The sequence below is a fragment of the Carcharhinus amblyrhynchos genome, chromosome 12 (genome assembly GCF_965287045.1).
Source record: "Carcharhinus amblyrhynchos chromosome 12, sCarAmb.v2.hapA, whole genome shotgun sequence".
In the NCBI taxonomy this organism is placed as follows: domain Eukaryota; kingdom Metazoa; phylum Chordata; class Chondrichthyes; order Carcharhiniformes; family Carcharhinidae; genus Carcharhinus; species Carcharhinus amblyrhynchos.
Window position 1 is genome coordinate 5,732,546 of NC_137335.1, and position 26,671 is coordinate 5,759,216.

At 41.9% G+C, this 26,671-nt stretch overlaps 1 protein-coding gene across 4 annotated transcripts in view; it reads left to right on the forward strand.

Moving 5' to 3' along the window:
- Positions 1–26,671, forward strand: part of tasp1 (taspase, threonine aspartase, 1) — an 81,775-nt gene that overhangs the window by 46,185 nt on the left and 8,919 nt on the right. For 2 of the 4 annotated variants that reach the window (XR_013888248.1, XM_080200009.1), the window contains exons 10-12: positions 871–981; positions 17,389–17,499; positions 22,511–22,584. Coding sequence is in view for 2 of the 4 variants with exons in the window: in XM_080200009.1 (XP_080056135.1) it covers positions 871–981; positions 17,389–17,499; positions 22,511–22,584 (296 nt within the window). In the remaining 2 variants the exon portion in view is untranslated. Of the gene's footprint in view, positions 1–870; positions 982–16,315; positions 16,404–17,388; positions 17,500–22,510; positions 22,585–26,671 lie in introns of those variants that run through there. The other 2 variants (XR_013888249.1, XM_080200010.1) reach the window with 1 other exon arrangement.

A 26,671-nucleotide genomic window follows, 5' to 3' on the forward strand; every position in this document is an offset into this window, starting at 1 on the left:
GTGCTGTTCCACCATACTGCCATTAAAACATTTCAACATTCTCAAATGACTTTAGAAACCTAGGACACATTGTTTTACACTTTTTGCTGTCAAGGATGACTTCTCGTGCAGAGAGAGGTCTTCTGCTATATAGTATGTTGAAGAGAGTTGTTTCCAATGAAAATATTTCATACCAAATTGCTACAAAAGATAACCAAGACTGCTTATTTTTTTTTAATGTCAATGTCACAGCCTGTAAAGTCTTCATCATATGGCAAACAGAACAGAAATGGATTTTATTTTTTCTTTTTGCCCTCTAACAGGAGGTTCTTTCATGTTTGGAAATTGAAAACGTGTGTATCTTAATGCAACAAATGTACGTGTGTTCTTTTACATGCACCTGTTTCCAATTTTCTAAGATGAAAGACGTGCCCATCGATAGATCTATATTAAAAAAAACAATTTTGCTGTGACATACAACAACTGTTTAAGCTTACACTTGGCATTTTTTGTCCATGAACCCCAAAATTTTCTCGTTTTAAGGCAAATGCGCATGTGGCACAAGCCTTAAGCAGTATATTTGGCTTCTGTTGTGGTTCTGTTAGAAGAACCGTCCCTCAGATTGACTTTTTTTTTAAGAATAATTCCGTTGTGGTTTGAACAGAGTTCTGACAGAAAACTAAAACGGTAAACACGAGAGTGGCATTCTTAAAAACTACTTTGCTTCAAGTGAACTTTATTTTCCGCAAAAGAAACGTTTTCCTATCCACTCATTGGCTAATATTAAATAGTTTTGAAAGCATGTGGCAGCATCTGTTTCTATTCATACAGCTATCTTTCTATTCGTGATCTTTTCTACAAATTATATTTTAAAAAATTTCCCTCTTCTAGGTTGTGGAGAGCACCTTGTACGAACTATGTTGGCCAGGGAATGTTCAGTGGCCCTACAGTCAGAAGATGCCCATCAGGCTCTATTGGAAACTATGCAAAAGAAGTTTGTTCGTAAGTTCTTGGGTTTTTTCTTATTGTCCAACTGAAATCCCCCTCTCATAGAATCTTTTCAGTGTAGAAGGAGGCCATCAGGTCTATACTGGCTCTCCCCTGCCTTCCCCTGGTAACCTTGCACATTCATACTTTTCAGATAGCATTCCGATTCCCTTTTGAATACATCAATTAAACCTGCACCCTCTCAAGTTCATCCTGACTCTCAAAATTTTCTTTGCATCACTTTTACTCCTTTTGCCAATTATTTTGAATCTGTGCCCTCTAGTTCCTGATGCACTTTGGGGTGGGAACAATTTCTCACTATTTACCGTATCCATATATCTATGAGGATCTTGAATACCTCTATCAAGTCTCCTCTCAACTTTCTTTCTCCAAGGAAAGCAGTCCCAATCTCTCCAATCTATCCTCATAGTTACAGTTCTTTAGCCCTGGAATCATTCTTTTAAATGTCCACTGTACTGTCTCCAATACCTTCACATTCTTCCTCAAGTATGGTACCCAGAGCTGAATGCCATCCTCTGACAGATGTCTAACTAGAACTTATACAAATTCAAGATGACCTCCTTACTCTTATACTTAATGCTCCTGTACTCAATGCTCCCATTAATAAAGCTTAAGATACTATATGCTTTACTAACTGCTCTCTAATGTCCTGCCACCTTCAATGACTTATGTATACAAACACCGAGATCCCACTGTTCCTGCAGAGCCTTTAGAGTTTCTCCTTTATTTATGCTGTCTCCATATTCTTCCTGCTAAAATGAATCCTTGCACACTTCTCTGCATTGAGCTTTTCGGTTTCTTTTTAACTATGTTTCCAGCCAATCAGCCAGTTTCTTATCCAAGTGCCTACTTTCCCTTTCATTCGACATGTTAGAATTTTGCTCAAGTCTGTTGCATGGCATTGTATCAAATGTCTTTTGGAAATCCATGCACCCCACATTAATAAGGTTGAAAGAGTGCAGGGAAGGTTTACAAGGATGTTGCCGGGACTTGAGAAACTGAGTTACAGAGAAAGGTTGAATAGGTTAGGACTTTATTCCCTGGAGCATAGAAGAATGAGGAGAGATTTGATAGAGGTATATAAAATTACCATGGGTATCAATAGAGTGAATGCAAACAGGCTTTTTCCACTGAGGCTAAGGGAGAAAAGAACTAGAGGACATGGTTAAGGATGAAGGGGGAAAAGCTTAAAAGGAATATTAAGGCGGGGGGGGGGGAGTTCACACGGAGTGGTGGGAGTGTGGAATGAGCTGCCAGATGAAGTGGTAAATGGGGGCTCACTTTTATCATTTAAGAAAAACTTGGACAGGTACATGGATGAGAGGGGTGTGGAGGGATATGGTCCAGGTGCAGGTCAGTGGGATTAGGCAGAAAAATGGTTTGACACAGCCAAGAAGGGCCAAAAGGCCTGTTTCTGTGCTGTAATGTTCAATGGTTCTATCAACAGCACTGCCCTTATCAATCTTCTCTATTACATTCTCAAAAAATTCCAGCAGGTTAGTTAAACATGATTTTCCATTAATAAATCCATGTTGGCTTTCCTTTAATTATCCTGCAATTGTTCACGTGACTATTGATTTTGTCCCGAACTACCGTTTTCAGATGTTTCCCTGTCAGTGAAGTCAAACTGACTTATCTTTAGTTGTTGGCTTTATCCTTGCACCCATTTTTGAACAAGGATGTAACATTGATAATTCTCCAGTCATATGGCACCACCTTTGTGTCTACATAAGACATCAAGATTATCACTAGTGCTTCTGTAATTTCTACTCTCACTTCCCTCAGTACCCTTGGATGCATCTGATCCGATCCTCAATACCTTATCAATTCTTTTCCTACTCTCACTGCTTTATGGGCTCTCTCTCTCTCTCTTCCCTAACTCTTTCTTCCTATGAACTCTCGCTCTCTCCAAACTCCCACTGCTCTATGGGTTCTCTGAGCTCCTGCTGTTTTAAGCGTTCTCTCTTGATATTCATCCCATCAAACTCTGTGGTTAGCACTGCCACTTCATGGCGCAGGAGCCCAGGTTCAATTCTGGCCTCGGGTAACTGTATGTGTGGCATTTATAAGTTTTCTCCATGTCTGTGTAGGTTTCCGCCAGGTGCTCCAGTTTCCCCTCTCAGTCTAAAGATGTGCAGGTTGGGTGAATTGGTCATGCTAAATTGCCCCCTAATGTGTAGCTTAGGTGGATTTGTTATGATGGACATGTTGAGTTGCAGGGTTGGGCCAGAATGGGATGGTCGTCGGAGGGTCGTACAGACTCTGGCACTTTAATGGCTTCTCTCTCTGAATTCCTGCTGCTTTGAGTGCACCCTCTGTGAACTCCTGCTGCTTTATGGGCGATCTCTCCCTCTGCGATCTCCTATTGCTTTATGGGTTATTTTCCTCTCTCTCCAAACTCCCACCACTCTGAGTGCTCTCTCTGTGAACTCCTGCTGCTTTATGGGCTTCCCCCCTCTTTGCGCTCACAATGTTTCTTGGAATGTCTCGCTCTTTTGCTCCTCTCCCTGCCCCGCCCTGCCCCGAATTCCAGTATGTTGTGGGCTCCTTCTCTCTCTTTGCAAACTCCTGCTGTTTTATGGACTCTCGCACTCTACTTTGCTCCTCCTCCTCCTCCTCCTCCCTCCCTCTTTCCAATTTCTATTCCCCTCCCCCTTTTTCTCCTCCTCTTTCCTATCCATGGTTGTGCTAAGTGCACCAATTGTGGCCTTGCTATTGTTTTATATAAATTCATCATTAAACCTTGACTTTTATATTCTATACTTCTTGCTGTAAAACTCTTTTTTTGTTGGCTTTTATTTTTGTGGCCTTAAGGTGATGCTTTTAAGAACTGGTGAACCTAAAACCCCAGTTCCTCTACTTTGTGTCTCCCAGCCTTTCCCATTTGAAGTATAATGTGAAACACATTACCTCACTTTTACTGACCTGGAATTCTATTTGTCATGTTTTGCCTAATTGACTATCTATTTATATGCTATCCTCTTCCCATTTTGGGCACCAGGTGTTGGCTTTTATCCTACTGATGGGTTACAAAAGTGAGCAGGATGATTCACTTTTAGCTAGACTTCAAAGGATTTTATTCATTTTGTAATAATAAGAACGATTATCCAAATCTTACTATCCAAATCATAGTAAATAGAAGCTTAGGCCAGGTTTTGATTGCCCTGCCATTGTATCCCACTCCCCCAGCGGAAGCAGAGAGCTGTTTAAATCAGCATTCAATTCAGTTAGACCATGATTTCCCGCCTATTGGGGGAGGTGTGGGTGGTGTAAAACCCTGGCCTTAGTGTAATTGAAATTAAAAACAGAAAATGCTAGAAATACTTAGCAGGTCAGGCAGCATCTGTGGAGAGAAACGGTTACTGCTTCAGATCAGTGACCCTTTGTCAAATCTTGTGGTTTGCATGGTGATGTTGTTTATTCTTTGAGAGTAGCTTAACAATGCTAGCTACATCAATTTTCCTTTCGAGCAACACAAAGTAAAGTTCCTTAATTGAAGTTAGTTGTTTGAATTTGGCTGAATCAGAGTCTGATGGAAAAACACAGTAAAGGACAAATTGGCCTTGCATTCACAGTGGAATCTTCGGGGAAAGTTGGAGCTAATTCAGCAAACAACACTTTTGCTAAATATTTCTGCCTTTTGTTAAGGCGTTCAGAATAATGGGCATTTAAGTGCCTCAGCTGCCCATGATGCTCATGACGTTTACACAATTCTTTGCGCAAATCTTGTTTATGTACAGGTTGAAGCAATAAAAAATTACAGGTACTATTTTACTTACTTTTTCAAAGTTCAGTTTTGTGTACAAGTTTCTTCTTAAGACTCCTTCCCATTTCTGACCTGGCATGGTTTAGAGCTACTGTGTTATTTATATTTCAGTTGTCTTGTGTTACTTGGATTTGACTGCTAGCATCTCCAGCCAAGAAATAAGAATAAGGGAATATTCAACAGAGTAGGAGACAACAACCTGGAACAGAAATACTTGACTTCAAAGGGATGAGAAGCTAATTCTTTGGAAGAGTGATTGGAAAACTATGAAATTATTGGCCCATTTAATAAATATAAAGGGAAGTTGGAAATCCAGGACGAAGTAGTACCAGAATATATCTTTAACTATGGCTGTTTCCCAGGAAAGATGTCCTGTTGCCAGGTCTGGCAGAGAAGCTGTGCAGCACACAAATAACATAATGATAATAGAGAGGACAGATGCTCTTAAAATAAGCAAGGCTTTTGAAGATGAAGATGCTTAATTTTAAACTTGGGAGAAATTTTTTGGTTGGTAGCTAGCCATCTCCATGACTTTGGCAAGGGCTGAGACTTGCCTGAAAATCACAGACTGATAATGACTAATGAAAATATTAGAAATGAATGTTGAACAATATAATATGTAAAATCTTGATAGGCTATATACGATAGCATATAGTTTACATAGATTTTGGAGGGTAGATCATACTTCACTAATGTTTTAAGATAATAATAGGCAAAATCCTGGTCGTGCATAACTTACACAGATGCTGGAGGGAAGATCATACTTAACTAACCTAGTGTTGCAGTGTAATTCAGTGCATGGATTTTCAGAAGGCTTGGACAAGTTCTACATTGATTTAGCTAAGGAATTGTGGAATAAATGGAAAGTCGAGTGACTTAAGTGTTGAATAAATAACGAAAGATGAAACAGAAAGTTAGCATAAACTTTCAAATGGAAGAGTTTATGTGCAGAGTGCTCTGGTCTTGGCTTTTATCCTACTGATGGGTTACAAAAGTGAGCAGAAGGATGATTCACTTTAGCTAGACTTCAAAGGATTTTATTCATTTTGTAATAATAGGAACTTGAAGTAACCTTGCAAGCTCCGTTCCAACGTTGATCCAGACAAGTTGTTCATTATGACAAGTGGTTTACATAGCAAGGACGGGCTTTAAAAAAGAATTTGAGTTAGAAATGGATGTTTTATTTTGTACCAATGGAAAATAGATTTGTAGCATAAGTTACCAGGAAGATCACTGAACTGAAAGCTTAAGTGGATTTGAGAGAGAACGGATGTATTTCTAGAGAGGGAAAATGTAGAGATTTTAGAGTCATAGAGTCATTTTGAAAAGGTTGAGATCATTTAAAAAGCACGGAACTTTAGCTCAGCCTGTTAACTGTCCTCAATGAGCCCAGAGTATTGACAGGGCTATTCAGTCAGAGAGGGCATGACATTTGAGCCTCCTCTCTCTGGTGTCACTAAATGTCCACACACCTGCATTTTTCAATTAAACTATTGAATCGACATTATTGGCAATGTTCCATCGTTTAATTCCTCTGCATCTACTCCTCTCTCATTTTGCCAGAGCACTGAGACTAATTGTAGCACCGCCAAATGCTACCTACCTCAGTTCAATGGTCCCATTAGATGTGTAGAATGGAACTTGGAACCCTCTGACATGCATGTTTAGTTCTGGTTACTGGATTCTCAAAGATTTCCCTTGGTTGAATGATAGCAATAATGAAGATGCAGAATGAGGATGACTACATCTCAGCAGTGTCACCTTAACATCTGAATTTTTTTTTGTGGCAATTGTTACTGAGCAAGATAGAGACCAGTGGAAATGGTTCTGCAAGAATGAGCTATTCTGTTGATCCGTTTATTAGGTTACTATGGCTGGAACAAAAATCTGTAATCTTGGTGATTTTGCTACTTGAGGTAATATGGGACTTTAATACCAGATGGGGAGACTATAACTCCCCTTTGTGTGCTTGTGTTTTAGTTGGTGTGGGTAAGGAAAGAACAGAAGCAAGGTATTTTGCTCAGGATTGATCTCCAGTGTACTGGATTACATGGGGCTGAATTTCCTACCAACAGATTTTTGGGGGATGTAGCATGAAATGGGCACGAATGGGCCTCTTACTGGTTTCTGGTTCGCCTCAATTTCACAGAGACTATATGCTGTGGTATGTGAGTCCTCAGATGGGCCAATTGTTGGAGCAGGTGTAGGCCATTCAGCTCTTTGGACCATTCAGTAGGTTCATGGCTGATCTGCCAGTGGCCTCAATTCCACTTTCCTATCTGCCCTCGCATAACCCTTGATTCCCTTTTCCATTGAAAATGTTTTTTAACTCAGCCTTAAATAGATTCACTGTCCCAACCGCCACTGCTGTCTGGGAAGGGGATTCCACAGACTAATAATCATTTGAGAGAAAGAGTTTCTCCTGATTGCTGTCTCGTCCAGATTGGCTGGTAGCTGTCTAAGGAGGGGCAGAAATTTATGGTTAACGTTCATGGATTTCACTAAATTATGTGCTATACTCCAGAGCATCCAAGTCATACCTTAATCTTCCAGAATTAGGGGCTTATTAATTGAGATTAAAATTCTTTGTGGACAAAACTAAAGTATTAACTTATTAGCATGATACAGTGACTTCTAGCTGATAAATTCTTCAGATTCAACTTGCACCCTTATGCTGTAACCTCTTGGGCACTGAAAAATTGCTCAGAACTCACAATATAGAGATACCCTTTACTGTACAGAGGGATTTATTGTGGCATGGTACTAATTAATAAAGTTTTAGTTAGGTTTACAAGAATCTATTTTGATATAACTGAAGTAGAAAAGCAAAGCATCAGTGCTTATTGCAGCTGCCTATTCTGCAAAACCAAACCCAATAAAATTTGCCCCACAGAAATAGTTCAAATGTCCTACATTTTATAACTGCCTTTCTGTATACAGGCTTTGTTTCATGGTCAAGATCTGAAGGCTTACATGCCAGTGGAATATTTCATAAAATGCAGATGCATTTTTACTTGTCACTCTTCATAAGTGCTGGAGAGATCAAAGCTGCCCAGTCACTTTTCACTGTCTTCCTGCAAAGGGATGCCATCCAGCAATGGAACAGACTGTTAGCGGACTCGAAAGAATAGCTTGGCAGGACAATGGATGTAGCCAGCAGGCAGGAAAGCAGCTTGGTTACATTTGTCCTTCTAGCAACTGATTGTAGCTCTTGCCGTCAGCAGCCAGCATCCTGTTTACAATTTAGATCTGAATCCCTGCGGGAGCTGTGGGCCTCTGGCCAAATTGGAAATGCCTGGCAAAGACATTCAGAGCTCTTTAAGCAGCAGGTGACAGACAAACTGATGGCAGATGTTCATCACTTGTGTAGCTTTAAAGCAGTGTGCAACATCGAGGTTGCTAAATTTGGGTTGGGGGTTGGGGCGGATACTATTGTTCAGAATAAATATTTTTATTCAGTAAAATTAAGAGTTACTAATTTGGAAAATATTTTGGAAATCAGGTGCAAAGCAAAACAAAATTTCAAAATCCTATTATTGCATATTTTGTTACATGTGTTTTGTTTTCAAAGTTATTTTCTTTAAATATTTCCGAAATCTGCCTCATTAAATATGATACGGGCCTCCGAAGAGTAAACTACTGCAGTAGAGACACATGAGAGGTTTACCTTACTTAAGTATGGTGACGAACAGAATTGTACTTTTTTTAAACAGAGGTTGGATATTCTAATCTTGAATTTATTCAGAATTAAAATCACAAGTAGACAGTTAGCTGTTTATTATTTGAGGTGCAGTTCTGTTTATGTGGATTCCTAAATTTGTCTTTTACCTTTCTACCCTAGCCACCTTTATTGCTTTATTTCTGTTTTTTGTATGTTCCTCCAAACTGTCCCATCTCCAACCTAGACACTTTTTAAGCATGTACCATTTACCTTGTGTTGAACGCAGGATCGTTTCAGGATCAAAATCAAAAGATGTAACTTTGGAACAAATATGAAAGCTAACTTATATAATGCACTTTTTTTTGGAGATTAATTTTATATTTACTGGTGGTCTGGAATGATCAGAAATTAATCACAGATTTATGTCTGCTATGCTGTTCTGCATAGTTTGTGTGTGTTGACTGTGGACAGCTGTGTTTCACGGATGTGATGGACCAGTGCCATTGTGAATTTGCTTGGGGCTGGTTATCGGTGCTGTGTAAAATCAGACCTGTGTTTAAGCAACTCTCAAGATTATGAAACAAAATTAAAGACATCATGAATGCTTAAAGGGGAGGTGGTGGGTCATGTGAAGAGGGAAAGAATAGTTCTTGACTCAAACTATTTTAAATACTTTGGGAAAGATGGAATTATGGTCAGGTTTTCTGTGATTCAAGGCAGAAGAGTCAAAACAGTTGATCATGTTGCCGGTATGTATGTATGTTGCTGATATTGTGTAAAATACACAGATGAGGGGAATTGCTTAATTGAGTACCTAGAGCACGTGTAAAGAGAGACTAGTAGGATCATTGGGTGGGGCTGGCGGGGGTAGGTTGAAAGCAGACATCTGTAATGAATTCTGTAAATAAGCCTATTATTAAGAAAAGGATTGACATTCAATTTCATAATTCACCACGTACTCAAATAGTAAGTAGAATAAAAAGCATTTCTGTAGGATACTAATTCATAGAATCCTACAGTGCAGAAGGAGGCCGTTCAGCCCATCGAATCTGCACCGATCACAATTCCACCCAGCCCAATCCCCGTAACCCCAAGCATTTAAATGTTTAAATGTCAACAAAGGGTGACAAAGAAATTGATAAAGAAGGGTAGGATAAACTATGAAGCTGGGCTAGCGCTTAATATAAAAAAAGGATAGCAAGAGTTTTTATAAGTATATAAAAAGGAAGAGGCTGGCTAGGGTGAACGTTGGACCCTTAGAGGATGACAAGGGGGACTTACTGGTAGGGGATGGGGAAATGGCTGAGGTCTTGAATAACTTTTTTGTTTTGGTCTTCACGGAGGAAGACGTGAATAATTTGCCGGGTGTTAGCGATGGAAAGGTGGTAGGACTGGAGGGTCTCAATGACATTACTGTTATTAGAGAGGCGGTGCTCGACAGACTGGAGGGGCTGATTGTGGACAAGTCCCCAGGACCGGATGGAATGCGTCCGAGGGTTCTGAAAGAAATGGCGGAGGTGATAGTGGATGCCTTGGTGGTTATTTTCTAGACGTCGCTGGATTCCGGGGAAGTGCCAGAAGATTGGAAAGCGGCTAATGTTACGCCGTTGTTTAAGAAGGGTGCCAGGCAAAATGCGGGGAATTATAGGCCGGTTAGTTTAACATCTGTTGTAGGTAAAATGTTAGAATCCGTCATCAAGGAGGAAATAGCGAGGCATCTTGAGGGGAATTGCTTGATAGAGCAGACGCAGCACGGTTTCGTTAAGGGGAAGTCGTGTCTGACAAATTTACTGGAGTTCTATGAGGATGTGTCTAGGGCGGTGGATAGAGGAGAGCCGGTGGATGTGGTCTTTCTTGATTTTCAGAAGGCGTTTGACAAGGTACCTCACAAGAGGTTATTGCAGAAGGTCAGGGGACATGGAGTTGGGGGTAGGGTGTTAGCGTGGATAGAGGACTGGTTGTCAAATAGGAGGCAGAGAGTGGGGGTCAATGGGTGCTATTCGGATTGGCGGTTGGTGACTAGTGGAGTGCCTCAGGGGTCGGTGCTGGGGCCTCAGCTATTTACCATTTATATAGATGATCTGGAGGAGGGAACCGAGTGTATGGTGTCGAAATTTGCTGATGACACCAAGATTGGTGGAACGGCAAATTGTGCGGAGGGTGTGGAGAGTCTGCAGAAGGATCTAGATAGGCTGGGCGAATGGGCCAGGAACTGGCAAATGGAATTTAATGTTGGCAAGTGCGAGGTGGTCCACTTTGGTAGGAATAATGGTAGGAAGGATTATTACTTACGTGGAGAAAAACTGCAGCAGGCGACGGTGCAGAGGGACCTTGGGGTCCTTGTGCATGAGTCGCAAAAGCCCAGCTTGCAGGTGCAGCAGGTGGTCAGGAAGGCAAATGGGATGCTGGCCTTCATAGCGAGGGGGATTGAATATAAAAGTAGGGAGGTCTTGCTGCAGCTGTATAGGGCATTGGTGAGGCCGCAGCTGGAGTACTGTGTGCAGTTTTGGGCGCCGTACTTACACAAGGATATTTTGGCCTTGGAGGGAGTGCAGAGGAAGTTTACTAGGCTGATAACGGAGTTGAGGGGGTTGAGCTATGAGGAGAGGCTGAATAAACTAGGCTTGTACTCGTTAGAGTTTAGAAGAATGAGGGGAGATCTCATTGAGACGTATAAGATGATGAATGGGATGGATAGGATAGAGGTGGATAGACTCTTCCTGCTCAGAAAGGACAGTAGGACTAGGGGGCACAGCCTCAAGATAAAGGGGGGGCGGTTTAGAACGGAGTTGAGGAGGAACTTCTTCACTCAAAGGGTGGAATCTCTGGAATTCTCTGCCCATTGAAGTGGTGGAGGCTACCTCGCTAAATATTTTTAAGACGCGGGTTGATGGGTTTTTGATAAGAGAGGGGATTAAGGGTTATGGGGAGAGGGCGGGAATGTGGAACTGAGCCACGACAGATCAGCCATGATCTTATTGAATGGCGGGGCAGGCTCGAGGGGCCAGATGGCCTACTCCTGCTCCTATTTCTTATGTTCTTATGTTCTATTTACTGTAGCTAGTCCCCCAACATTAAGGGGCAATTTAGCATGGCCAATCTATCTAACCCGTACGTCTTTGGACTGTGGGAGGAAACCAGTGCACCTGGAGGAAACCCACTCAGACACTGGGAGAATGTGCAAACTCCACACAGACAGTGATCCAAGGCTGGGAACTGAAGCTGGGTCCTTGGAGCAGTGAGGCAGCAATGCTAATCCCTGCCACTGTGCCGCCCTAAATATTTACCTCACTGATCCCCTAGCCTGTGCGTCTTTGAACACTAGGGAAAAATTTAGAATGGCCAAACCACCTAACCCTCACATCTTTGGACTGTGGGAGAAACCAGAGCACCTGGAGGAAACCCATGCAGATATTGGGAGGACATGCAAACTCCACACAGACAGTGACCCAAACCGGGAATCAAGCCTGGGTCCTTGGTGCTGTGAGGCTGCCGTGCTAACCACTGTGCTACCTTGCCACTACATTACAATTCACTCTTTAATGAATAGCAAAACAAAATGGCTAGTATTTTAGAGGTTAAACGGGTATCCATTTGACAGTGTCCACAGATCCGCTCTCTTCCATGGACTTTGACAAAAAAAATCACATTGAGTGGAACACTGTTTCCTTTTTTGGCAGTTGCTCACTCCTGTTGGCACTGCTTTCCAATATTTGCTCTTCCTTGTGAATTCCTGTGAACATTGGAAGTGCTGTTGTGTTTGTGATAGTCTTGAAAATGAGCATAAAAGGTAAACGTTGGTATGAATTGGCAAGATATCTTGATCATTGGCAAAGTCTAGAGAGACTAGGCAGCGGGAAGTATGCCAGCTACTAAACTTGACTTGCAGTTTCTTTTCATTTGCCCTTAATTTTAATGCATCTAGATACTTCCAGGAGACGTTACTTACTATAGAATCCTTACAGAAAGAAGCCATCTGGGCCCATCGAGCCTGCAGTATAGTCCAGGAAGCATTTGCTGAGTTATAATTGTTTTCTGAATACTCCATCATTTGGCCATTACCAACAGATAGGACCTCCCTATTACAGAAAATGCTGAAGATGCTGGGAGCCCTCTGTTGGAGCCCAGCATGATCATGGAGGGATGACAATAATGCCCAGCCATTTTACTGACAATATCAGGAAAGTCCAAGCCTTCATTTTGGCGTGATTGCCAAAAGGAAGGTGAAGGGAAATAGCATGCAAATTAGAACTTGGAGCATTTGAAATTCTGGAGGTGTAAGGACAGTACTCCAAAATACTTAATTATCCAATCCTTCAGCTGTTCTATTAGTTTTCCAACAATTAATTTAAATCATGGTGTTCACTACTAGTGTTTTCCTCCTCATTGAGGGATATGGAAGTGCAATTAGGTGGGGGGAAAATCCTTGAAGGTGCATCTATTGTCTTTCTGGGTGTTCACCAATTAAAGCCATGGGAAATGGAGTGTGTGCATTGCTTACGTGTCTAGCTCAACTCCATTCTTTGTAAAAATCTCTGTGAAAGGGGTTCAGATTTATTTCTTACTGTGTTGGGGATGACTTCCCTCCCTTCCCCTAGCTCACTGAGCCAAGCATCCTCAAAGGCTTCCTTCACTATCTCCCTGCACTGCCCCCCTCTCTTCTCCTCTCACCCCCTCATCACCATCTTTTAAGGACCTGACCACCTGCCCCAGCCCTGAATTTGTAAATTCCTCTAGTTTCTTTCCTGTGTCCTCTCACGTATTCTCTAAGTTTATCTCACTCATGATGCCTACTTCCTGCTCCCTAAATCCTATTTCCATTAAACTGCTGACTACCCCACTTTTCTTCCTAGCTCTTATGTTAACTTGTATTGTTAACTCCTTTGGTATTGTTTCCCTCTCCTTCAAACCTGCAATTATCACCCCTCTCCTCAAAAGCCAACCCTTGACCCCTCCATCTTTGCAAACCACCAGCATATTCCTTTCCTTTCTGAAGTCCTTTGAAAATGTTACTTCCCAAATTTATATCAGCTTTTCCCACAATTTCACGTTTGTGTTCCCTCAGTCAGGTCTCTCTCTCCATCTGCTCTCCCACAGGACTGGAAAGGCTATTATAGTCACAATTAACATCCTGTGTGATTATGACAAAGGTAAACTATCCCTTCTTGACTTGTCTGTAGCTTTTGACATAGTGGACCATACCATTCTCCTCCAGTGCCACTCCACTGTCGTCCAGTTGAGTGGAGCTGCATTCACTTGATGTGATTCTTATGTATCCACTTGTAACTAGAGAATCATCTGAAATGGCTTCTCTTCCCACTCCTAGAACATTGCCATTGGTGTCCGCAAGGATCTTGTTTCTCATCTGCATGTTGCCCCTTGGCAGCCTCATTTGAAAATATGTAATTCTAGATATGCGCTTTCAAACTCAGCTATACCTCACCATCTTGATCTCTCCACTATCTCTGAATTATCTGATTGCTGATCCGACATCCAAAATAAGATGAGCAGAAATTTCTTTGAATTAACTTTTGGGAAGTTTGAAGCCATTGTCTTTTTCCTTGCAACAAACATCATTTCCTAGCCAAATAATCCATCCCTCTTCCTAGTAATTGGCTGATGATGATCCAGACTGTTCATAACATTAGTATCACATTTGACCCCCACAATGAGCTTACAGCCACGTCTCCCCCATCAGGCCAGCTAGTTTCACCCCTGTTACATTGCCGAAGTCCACCCTTGCCTCTGCTCATCTGCTGAAACCTTCATCCATGTCTTTGCCACCTCTAGACTTGTCCATTCTAATGTACTGCCGCCAGCCTCCCACCTTTCTGCCCTCTCTTTAAACATTTGGTCATTCAAAACTTGCTATCCATGTCCATACTGGCACCATTTCCTTCAGTCGTCGCTCCTATGTTCTTGAACTACATTTGCTCCCAATTAAGGCTTAGATTTTAAAATTCTCATCCCGGAATTCACACACCTCTCTGTAGCCCGTTTCTCCTGTATCTCTAATCTGCAGTCCTGCCAAGATGTACGTGCTGATTCTGAGCCCTTCGACATCCCCAATTTTTAAAAACTACACAATTGATGATCATACCTTCTGTTGTCAGGACCCTAAGCTCTGGAATTCCCTCCATAAATCTCTTCACTTCACCTCTCTTCTTAAAACCCAACCAAGCTCTTGGTCATTTGACCTACAATCTCCTTGTGTAGTTCTGTGTCAAATTCTGTTTACCTTTCCTGTGAAGCATCTCTGGAACGTTTTGCTATGTTAAGGTTGCTATATAATGTGTTTTTGAGGAGATGGTGATATAGTGGTATTGTCACTGGAGAAGTAATTCAGAGACGTGCAGCAATCCCACCACGACCGATGATGAAATTTGAATTCAATAAGAATCTAGGTCGCAATCTTACCGCCACACTCCTGCTGCAGTGATGATTGGAGAATTTAGCAGCCAGCCAAATCTCCGTTCACTGCGACAGGATGAGAAAATCTTGTCAGCGTGAACAGTGTAATATTCTGGCCCTGATATTAAAAGTCTAGTGATGACCTTGAAACCATTGTGGATTGTGTAAAACCCTCTTGGCTCACTGTCCTTTTAGGGAAGGAAATCTGTCATCCTTACCTGACCTGGCCTGTGTGTGATTCCAGATCCAGAACAATGTGGTTGGTTTTTAAATACCCCCTGAAATGGCCAAGGAAGCCACTCAATTTATGACCACTAATAATGGTCAATAAATGCTGGCCTTGTCAGTGACACCCACATCAAATGAATGAATTTTTTAAAAAATACAACTTGTAAGGATTTCAATGTGAATCTTTTATTTATATTACCTGCCATAAAATGCTACTTTGGAACGTAATCTCTTCTGCTTTTATTGGTCTTAATTTTCAGTTTTATTCCCACAAAGGGGGAAAACATACTCCAGGGCTACAGAGAAACAAAGCAGAAAGCTCTGCCAAAGAGCCAGCACAGGCCGATAGACCAAATGACCTCCTTTGTGCTGTGTGATTCTCTGACATGTATTTTCAGCCATGTTTCATTCACCAGAGTAGCCTGTTGCGCTCCCATGCTGTTTTCTCATTGGACGGGACTAGGCAACTCAGAGAGCATGCCATTTCCACAAGGTTTCCTACCCAGCTGCCTGGCTGAGAAATTACTAAAATGGTTGCACATTGTGGGTGGTGGATTAAAATGTTACCTACTACTTGGATTTGAGTCCATAACCACAGTGGTATGAATTGAATATCTTCAGTAGGTTACCATGTAATTTTAAATCTATTTAAGAAATTCTGTGGCGAGTAACCCTCACATGGCCTCAGATGTTTATAGAGCGGCAGCTGTGATGGTGTTGCTCCATACGAAAATGATAAATAAAGCTGGATAAAAGGCAAAACAAATGTGAATGAATAAAAGCAAAATGCAACGAGATTAAGTTTCAAGTGCTGGTTTTGCCCCTTTTAACAAATTGAATTTCGATGTAATTTTATAAATGGCACTTGTAATGTTTATGGAGGTGGGGAACATTTAATTGGCTAGTACTGATGAAGTAAAGGGAACTAGCTGGGAAAAGTAACTATTCTGTTCATTCAGTTCTTCTAGTAAAGGCAGAGTTGAAATGACAAGTGCGCTGGAGCACCCGAGATTAATAACTGTTATTAATTCAGTTCATTCACAATGTCAATCTCCTTAATCCCTTTTCAACCAATTACTTGTTGTCACCCATTCAGTTTATGACACAAATATTTTTACATACCGACTGAATAAAGGCAAAGTATGATAATTAATCATAGTATTCATATTTTTTGAAAATATTAATATTGAGAAACAACCATTTTGATTTTCATACATTTATGTATAATTTTTCTTTTTGGAATTGGATTTCACTATGTCCAGATAAGGATGGTAGACCTCACAGTCCAGCAATGTAGGCAGATCTGCAGTGGTACTGGAACATCGTGCTGAGGTTTTGTTGTCCTAAAAGGTGAACTGTTGATCATTTGGCTACATGTTGTGTCTCCTGCAAGTCCTCTTTTAGCTATATTCATTCAGTAGTTGCCAAACAATTTGTGTGCCTGCCTCACCCTTCACCCCTACTCCTGCTCCTTATTCTTATGTTCTTATGACCCCAGCCGTCTATTTCAACGTAACCTAGATGACTAAGTGCACAAAAGCAGCCCATGGATTGTTGTGCTGAGGCTCAAACAGATACAGCTGAGTTTGCAAATGTAGCAGCATTGCTAAGATTGCACATCTAAAACTGACCTTTCTCTATAATCTTTTTAAAGAAGGGAACCGGTTCCCTTTACACATCAAAAATGTGGGCTGAGATTCTCCCAAAAAAAAACTAAGTGCCCAACAGGTGGTAAAATGGAAGAACTTCCTGCCCGTCTTTTAGGCATACTTAGCTGAACGAATCTTTGGCACACTGTGCTTCAGAGTGCCTCAGAGAGATTCACGCTGGAACGTGGGGTGAGGGGGAGAGGCAGGACCTCATTCTGCTGGAGAGGCTGGCAGCATAGTCCTATCCCGTCCCGTCCCATCCCCTCCCACTTACTGGCTTCCTCAAAATAACAATTTCCATATGGTAATCATCCCAATGCTGATTTCCAGTGCGGGGCTGATTACATGGAAAAAAGGAGCCTGGGAGACTTGTGAGCGGCTGGTCGCGAGCCCCCCCACTAATGTCTCCTGGCCCGCTTTGCTACTTGGGCAGTGCTGCAGGCTGGGGGAATCTGTCCGTAATGCCTAACTAAGCTTAAACTCTATTTTCATTGGGCTTTACTTGACTCTAACCTAGCTTGTGCATAGGATTTCTGCCTTTAGTTGTGGAAAACAGTTGGTGTGTTAATTATCTTGAAAGAAATAACAAAGTTTTGAAGCAGTAAGGCTACCAATATTTAAAATTGGAATAATCTGCAGGTTTCCGTTAGTAAAAGTCCAGTAACATTTGTCTGGTTTATTCACAGGTTCACCATTCCTTGCCCATGAAGATTCTGTCCTGGGAGGAGTCATAGTTCTCCGTTGCTGCAGATGTTCACTAGAATCCGAGTCGTCATTGAATACTCAAGCACTCCTAGGTAAGCGATATAACCAAAATCTTACCACCTTAGTCTCCTCTGTATTGATGTCCTACCTCCAGCCTCCTCAAACACTTGGGGAGGAAGGGCAGGATGGTGCAGGGACAAAGGGTAGGATGATGTAGCAACTCTGTCAAAGGAAGGATCTCTAATTATAGGGACCATGACAGGGATCAGAAAAGTTCACCATAGGACTCAAAAAGCAGATCTGTGAAGACTGTCCCTCAGCTCTGTGCCTCTGACCTGGATGTCCTGCTGCAGGACCAGAGGAATTTAGTGAGTTAAGCTCTCCCAAATATGGGAGGAAGAGGACAATCTATTCATGCAAGGAGGCACAATGGAAGTGACCCAAGAAATTCAGCAGCAAGAATGCGATCTCTCCAACCTGGACTCGGTGCGGTAACAGAATCTCTGATTTCAGGAGGGAATGACATGAGAGGTATAACACTTTCATATGCTCAAGTCCACATTGGCATCCAGCATTCTCATGCGCAGCACTCATCAAGGCAACACCTGTTGCAGCTTCACTCATTCTTCTCCCTGCAGGCACATCGTATACCAATCCAAACAGCCAAAATGCTCACTCTCCCTCGGCCTATTGACTTCCCACACCCATGTCTCACCGTCATCCTTCACAACTGGTGTCCTCCTCCAGCCACCATAGCACTTGTGCCTGAGTGCTTTCTCTTCTTGCAGAAGAGAGTGCACAACTTGGCAAGAGGGAGAGACCAAGGGGAGCGGGATGATTCCTTCCAGCAACAGATCATGTTGGCCATTGGCAATGCATGACCACCTGCTACACAGGGAAGAAGTCTTGTTCTGGGAGGCTAGAACTGGCAGCATTGGTCTGCCATGGAGCCTGAAACTCCTGTGACACTAGAGCTCACCTGTTGTAAAAACTGACCCTCAGCGTGTTGAGCGTCCTTCGTTCAGCTGGATCTTGGTGTCCATTCCATCTTTCCTCTGGCGTGGCATGTTGCTGATTAAAAAGGCCATTGATTCTGTGCATGTCGTTGGCAAGCCCCGTATTTGTTGTCCAGCGAGCAGTTGAGAGTCGACCACATTGCTGTTGATCTGGAGTCACTCGGTAAGGGCAACAGATTTTCTTCCCTATAGGGTATTAATGAACCACCTGAGTTTTGGTGACAATTATGACCATTACTTAATGTACTAAATTTACTTAAATTCCAGATTATTTTAATTGAATTTAAATTCCTTGGTGGGATTTCACCCTTATTTCCAGAACATTAGCCTGATGAGGATGTGTCTAGGGCGGTGGATAGAGGAGAGCCAGTGGATGTGGTCTGTGTTGATTTTCAGAAGGCGTTTGACAAGGTACCTCACAAGAGGTTATTGCAGAAGGTCAGGGGACATGGAGTTGGGGGTAGGGTGTTAGCGTGGATAGAGGATTGGTTGTCAAATAGGCAGAGAGTGGGGGTCAATGGGTGCTATTCGGATTGGCGGTTGGTGATTAGTGGAGTGCCCCAGGGGTCGGTGCTGGGGCCTCAGCTATTTACCATTTATATAGATGATCTGGAGGAGGGAACCGAGTGTAGGGTGTCGAAATTTGCTGATGACACCAAGATTGGTGGAACGGCAAATTGTGCGGAGGGTGTGGAGAGTCTACAGAAGGATCTAGATAGGCTGGGCGAATGGGCCAGGAAATGGCAAATGGAATTTAATGTTGGCAAGTGCGAGGTGGTCCACTTTGGTAGGAATAATGGTAGGAAGGATTATTACTTACGTGGAGAAAAACTGCAGCAGGCGACGGTGCAGAGGGACCTTGGGGTCCTTGTGCATGAGTCGCAAAAATCCAGCTTGCAGGTGCAGCAGGTGGTCAGGAAGGCGAATGGGATGCTGGCCTTCATCGCGAGGGGGATTGAATATAAAAGTAGGGAGGTCTTGCTGCAGCTGTATAGGGCATTGGTGAGGCCGCAGCTGGAGTACTGTGTGCAGTTTTGGGCGCCGTACTTACGCAAGGATATTTTGGCCTTGGAGGGAGTGCAGAGGAAGTTTACTAGGCTGATACCGGAGTTGAGGGGGTTGAGCTATGAGGAGAGGCTGAATAAACTAGGCTTGTACTCGTTAGAGTTTAGAAGAATGAGGGGAGATCTCATTGAGACGTATAAGATGATGAATGGGATGGATAGGATAGAGGTGGAGAGACTCTTCCCGCTCAGAAAGGACAGTAGGACTAGGGGGCACAGCCTCAAGATAAAGGGGGGGCGGTTTAGAACGGAGTTGAGGAGGAACTTCTTCACTCAAAGGGTGGTGAATCTCTGGAATTCTCTGCCCGTTGAAGTGGTGGAGGCTACCTCGCTAAATATTTTTAAGATGCGGGTTGATGGGTTTTTGATAAGAGAGGAGATTAAGGGTTATGGGGAGAGGGCGGGAATGTGGAACTGAGCCACGACAGATCAGCCATGATCTTATTGAATGGCAGGGCAGGCTCGAAGGGCTAGATGGCCTACTCCTGCTCCTATTTCTTATGTTCTTATTACCAGTCCAATGACATGACCACTCTTCCACCACCTTCCTCTGATTAGTGCGGCATGCCTCTGCACTTCACCCTCAGTGAAGATAAAAGATTGAACTGAATAAGCTGCTTGCAGGACATGCTGAAGACTGGCAGCAGTATGGTACTGCTGCAATAAGTGGAGGATTAACCAGCTGAAATGTCTTACCGTAAATTGACAATCACCTGTCAAGCTTTGAAGAAACTCAGGAGAAATGCTTTGAGCAGCCAGCTATCAGTGGCAATGCTTAGATCTCTTCAGTGTAACTGATCATAGCTGTCACAGCTAGTCATTTTCACTGAAGAAGCTCTTTCTACCATGCACTCGCCTTGGTGACCCTGGTGAATTGTTGACAGGTTAGGAAACTGTTTCAGTGGCTGGCAAGTCTAGTATCCAGGGTTAAAACACCCCATGACCGGCTTCTTAACAATTTCAACAGCTACTAAATCATTTAGTCCACAGGTAGGGAATTCCCTGCTCTCCTTCAATCTTGGGAAAAGCTGGAAGAGGGTGGGATCCCAACTTGACATCAGTTTCTGGGATTTTTCCCTGCTTGTTCACAAACCAGCCTCCAATAGCCTTGGAAAATTCTATCTTACATTTCTGATAGGATTCCTATTTGATGTACTCAAGGCATCTGTCTTGTCCCAAGAAGAGTAGTTTGTTGTTCAGATTTCTCCTGTTGGTAATTTTGCATACAAGTCTACCTTGGAGATGGCACAAAGACCTTCTGGAGGTTTATTGTACATGTAAAGCTTAATTACATATAATTTTCTGTCATACCATATCATCTGCTTTGATATCTTGTTGCAGGTTGTATTGTCCAATGTATAAAAATGAAATCGTGGCAAGGTTTCTTTACTTTGTTCTCTAAATTACTTGGACTTGATTTTAAATTAGTCCAGACATTCTTGAATTCATTTTTTTAAACCTTTTAAATGTGGCACTAGAAAGCTGGCACAACAGTAGCAATTCATATTTATGTTGGCATTTAACATAATAAAACATCCCAAAACATTTCACAGAAGCATTATGAAACAAAATGTGAGAGTCACGTGAGTTAACCTCCAATCAGATGACCAAAAGCATGGTCAAAATGCTTTATGAAGAATCTTAAAGAGCAAAGCAAGATCGAGAGCTCAAGTGGCGTAATGAACGAATCCTAGAGCTTGGGGCGGGAGCAACTGAAGGCATAGCCAGCAATAGTTCAGCAATTACAATTGGGAATTCACAAGAGGCCAGAATTAGAGGATCACAGCTATCTGATGTCGTGGGGCTGGAGGATATCACAGAAATAGACAGGAAACGCAGCTGAGAAATTTATAAAATCAAGGTGTTGCTTGACCAGGAGCCAGTGTTGGCCAGTGAGCGCAGGAATAATGGAATTTGGTGCAAGTTAAGACAGGGGCAACGTAGTTTTGCATTACCTCAAGTTTACAGAGGATGCAATGTAGGAGACCAGCCAGGAGTGTGTTGAAATAGTCGGGTCAGAGGCAATGAAGATATGAGTGAGGGTTTTAGCAGCAGATGAGCTGAGATGAGCAAAATTGACAATATTATGGAGGTGGAAATGGCACAAATACAAGCTCAGTAGCCTATCTGAGGATCAAATACGATACCAAGCTTGTGAACACTTTACGTTGTTCTCTGACAATTACTAGGGAGAGGAATGGATTCTGTACCTGGGAAACAGTTTGGAGTGGGGATCATAAACAGTGGCTTCAGTCCTTCCAATATTTAATTGGAGGAAATTTCTGCTTGTCCAGCACTGGCGGACTGACAAGCAGCTTGATAATTTAGCAATGTTGGAGAAGTTGAGAGAGTTAGTGAAAGAGAGCTGGATGTCATCTGTGTACATATAAGAACAAATATAGTGTTTTTGGATGCAAAAGTATGTACTATACAAAAGTAAATATATTACTATAACCTGCATTGATAAAGCACCTGTAACATAGTAAAACATGGCAAGGACTTCACAGGAGTGTTATCAAACACAATTTGACACTCATTCACAGATGGTGAGGGTTAAGAGGAAATTCCAGTGCTTGGGGCTTAGGTAGCTGAAGACATGGTTGCTCATGATGGAGCAATTTTAGTTATGCGTGTGCAAGAGGCCAGAATTGGCTAATCTTCTTACCCGCACAACTTTAAATGATTTTTATTGGAAGATTTGTGATAGGCCAGTTTTTTTTATTTACATAGTGAATACAACAAACCAGATGAGAAATTAGGAAAACTATAAAAATATCGATTGTTAATTAATTGTAATAAATTTTTTAGAAATAGATTTGATCTTTTTCAAACTAAGAACTTTCCCTCATGAAATATTGTGAACTGTGGAAGAGATTTGTTTTACAATTACATGCCATTGAAACATGAAATTACTACTGCAGTGTTGAAAATTAAACGTTTGCTATCCTTTGTTACTAAGTGACCTGTTTCTGTAAGTGCATTTAATTTTGCTTGTATTATGTTTTAAAATTGTTTCTACACAGTTGAGTTTTTATGGAGTCACACCACTGAGAGTATGTGCGTTGGCTACATGTCAACTCAAGATGGCAAAGCTAAGGTAAGTCTCAATCCACCCTCGTAATTTAAAGCTGTAATTCTTTTTTTTTAGTAAATGTCTTCTTTCCAATGTTAATTTTTAATTTCATTGAGGCAGTCCGGTTTTTTAAATATATAGTTATGCATTTTACAGATGCCAATCCAAAATGTATATTCTTAAGAGATCTCTCACAGCTGTGAGGTGAGTGGCTTTTTAGATCAATACAGATTGTGTTGGCTCACAAAAAAGTACATTTTGCAGTAGCTTTTGAAGTGTAGAACATCCCCTGAAGATTATTTTCTGTTACCAAATCATAAATCGTTCAGATCTCCAAACCTCTTTTTGATCACAGTACACTTTTTTGAGGTTTTCAAGGAAGATTTCTAACCTCCTTCACATTTTCTTTCTTCCAAGTACTTCAAAGCAACCAAGCAAAGACTTTTTTTGTGTTGAGTCTCTAAACGTGGTTCTCAAAACGTTTAAGAGCCTTGATTTATATTAGAACTCAACAGTTTTATTCTGTGTGAAATGTGGCTCAGTAACAGAGGTGACACTGGGACATTAAAGGCATGGTAAGTTGGCTGCTTGCTGAGCAGCTTCTCTTCCATTCTTTGACATCTGGTGCACATTGTTTCCATATTGCCCGCAAATTCTGCAGCTGGTATTGTTGAAGGCCTGACAGAGGCAGCTGCTCTTCTCACTTCAACTTTAAATTACGCTTTTGACCTTCCTTTACGAGACTAATCCCTCTTCACCACCCCCACTTTGAATCTGTGGCCACAAGTGTTTTTTAGCGAGCAACCACAAATACCCAAAACGGAGAAGGGTCAGTGGGGGTGGGGAGGGGGAAGGAATAGTTGACCAGTTTGATCAAAAAATAAACGTTAGGATTTGCAATTTTAAATTAGGTTCAACAATCACTGCCTTATTGGGAGTAAACCAGTTTAACTCATACTGTGACATTTTGGCATTTCGAGAAGATTTATTTTTGCCCCTTTTTTATTGGCTGTTTTTTATCCTTGGCAAATCTCTGGCCTTACCCAAGTTATTCTTCCAAAACACTGGCCTCATCCGAGTTGTTCCTCCTAATAGCCCATGGATATCTGCTTTCTCCAACTGACCTAAAGGTCCAATCATTAAGTCAATAAATGCTGGAATATTTTTGTTCAGACCCTCTCTTTGATAACTTGGAGCTTATTTAATGGTGGAAGTAGCCTGCCAACATTTGTCACTACGCCTTTCTTTCTGGCTGAGACAGGAGGGTGGCATGCTGTCTTTTCAAATAGAGTTTCAATATCCTTATTCTTGGCTCCATTTACTTCAAATGGAGTTTAAAGCCTAATTCATTTAGTTACATTGAAAATATTTATCCACTCTAGACACATCTAATTATGTTTGCGAATCAGACATGTTGCTACTTTATTTGTTCACTTGGAAAGAATTATCTCTGTTACCCTTGCCATTTGAGCATCGTTTCATTTTTATTAACTTAATATTTCTTTTCACGCTTATTTTTGTTACTTTTCTCACATTCTTAAAAAAAACACAAACTTCTATTCAGTTTTCCTTGACCTAAAGTTACAAAATGGATGAAATTTACAATACCAACAGAGAAATACCAATCTGTAAACGCCATTCTATGAGAATAACAAAATATAGTTAAGCATTTCACTTAAAATTCTTAGAATTTCTGTTGTTTTAAATCTCATAGTTCACAGACAGTCAAGTTTTTAGAAAGGTGGGAGATTTCATGAATAATTTTTCTTGAAGAAAATTTTGGGTAGACCATGTGATTATACAGTATAAACTATCACTGAGCAACAGAAACATTGGTCAGTCCCCTAGGGGACTAGATACTTATTGAGGGACACAAATGAAAACATGCTGTGTGAGCATAGAGGTATGAAAATGGCAGTCAAGAAGCTGTGCCTCCAAGTCCTGTCAAAGCATTGTAATTGAAAGTCAAGTAATTGAAAGATTTTTTAAAATGAAATTTGATTTTATCATTATTAATAGATTATGTAGACTTAATTAGAGCTACAAGGATGTTTTTCTGCAGTTGTCTGGGACTTTTGTGAGGCTACTGCTGGAATATCGTGTGCAGTTCACCAGACTGATTCCCGGCATGGCAAGATTGTCGTAAGAGGGGATTGGGTTGACTAAGCCCATATTCACTGGAACTTAAAAGAATGAAAGGGGATCTAATTGAGACACACAAAATTCTGATAGGTCTGGATAGACTGGATACAGAGTTGATGTTTTCTTCTAGAGCAATGAGTCACAGTCTCAGAATACGTGTAGGCCATTTCAGACTGAGGAGAGGAGAGCTTTCTTCACTCAGAGGGTAGCATTTTAAGGATAATGAGCTATTGGCACTCACCATCCTGAGAGCTAGCAGTGGGCGGAAATTCACCTGTGAGAACTGCCATCCAGTCAGATTGACTGAAAGCTTTTTAACCCAGTCAGGCACAGCATAGCAGTGGCCAGACATGATCATGTGGCACTCAGAGTCCTGGGACCTTCAATAGGTGAGATAAGGGAGCCTTAGAGTGAGGGCTCCCCACCTCCCATAATTCCTGCCCAAGATAAGAACATAAGAAATAGGAGCAGGAGTAGGCCATCTAGCCCTTCGAGCCTGCTCCGCCATTCAATAAGATCATGGCTGATTTGAAGTGGATCAGTTCCACTTTCCCGCTTTCCCCCCATAACCCTTAATTCCCTTATCTGTCAAAAACCTATCTACCCGTGACTTAAATATATTTAGCAAGGTAGCCTCCACCACTTCAACGGGCAGAGAATTCCAGAGATTCACCACCCTTTGAGTGAAGAAGTTCCTCCTCAACTCCGATCTAAACTGCACACCCCCCCCCCCCCCCCCCCCCCCCCCCCCAACCACCACCACCACCACTTATTTTGAGGCTGTGCCCTCTAATCCTGCTGTCCTTTCTAAGCGGGAAGAATCTCTCTACCTCTACCCTATCCATCCCTTTCATTATCTTATAAGTCTCTATAAGATCCCCCCCTCATCCTTCTAAACTCCAACGAGTACAGACCCAGTCTATTTAGTCTCTTCATAGTCCAACACCCTCATCTCTGGATGGGGTAAGTGTAAATGTCACTCTCCCACCCTTCCGCATCTGCTGCTGCCAGCCTAAAAATTAAGGCTGGGTGGAATTCGTTCCTTAAATGACTATTAACTGGCCACCTCAGGGCCTGAAGGGCTGACTGCCCAAATGTGTCTAGATTTGGCCGGGTAGGTTCCTAGGGGAAATCCAGCCCTTGGGTGGAGCATAAAATTCTGCCAAGAGGTTGGTGAGCCTGTGCAACAGAAGGCTGTGGAGGCCAGGTCACTGAAGACAATTTAAAAGGAAATAGATTTCTGGTCCATAAAGCTGTCAAGAAGTATGGGAATTCTCTATTGAGAAAGAAATTTAGTCGTGACATTGAATAGTGGAGCAGGCTCATGCTGAATGGCTTACGTACACTCACTCCTGTTTTCTATGTTTCTATGATTTCAGTTCTGGTGTAAGCAATTAATTCAACAACTGACTTCTCTCTCTCCCCCACCCCCGTGTCACCAAAATGAGTCAATGTTGACTCTACATACACCCTCCATTGCTGCTATCCTAATGAGACATGTTCATAACCATTGTAATCAAAAAAAAAGCTGCTTTTCTGATCATTTTATTCCAATATGTTTCCCTGCTAACAAAATTGTGATGCAGGTAGATGGTAGGAAAAGCAGTGGGTGGGGAACAGGAGGATAGTTTACAAAATGGACAGTATTTTTGCAGTCAAACTGTCAAGATTCTACCAAGAACGGAATTAACTTATCGTGTCAGCATTGGTAAGCGGAAGTGCCTAACCCTATAATTGGTAGACATTGTCTTGGTTCATGTGTAGCCAATTCAGATGGTTACTGCACCAGAGTTTGGCATTAGACAGGTATTAGCTTGGCAGCTGCTGCAATCTTGATACCATTTTAATAGTTTTAAGAAATCTGAGATACTTTAGATTTCTTGCCAGGCCCAGTCCAAATGGAGGGATTGAAGTTTGTATTATACCATGCAGGCATGCCAAGGCTGGTTTCCAAATAACAAGACTCACT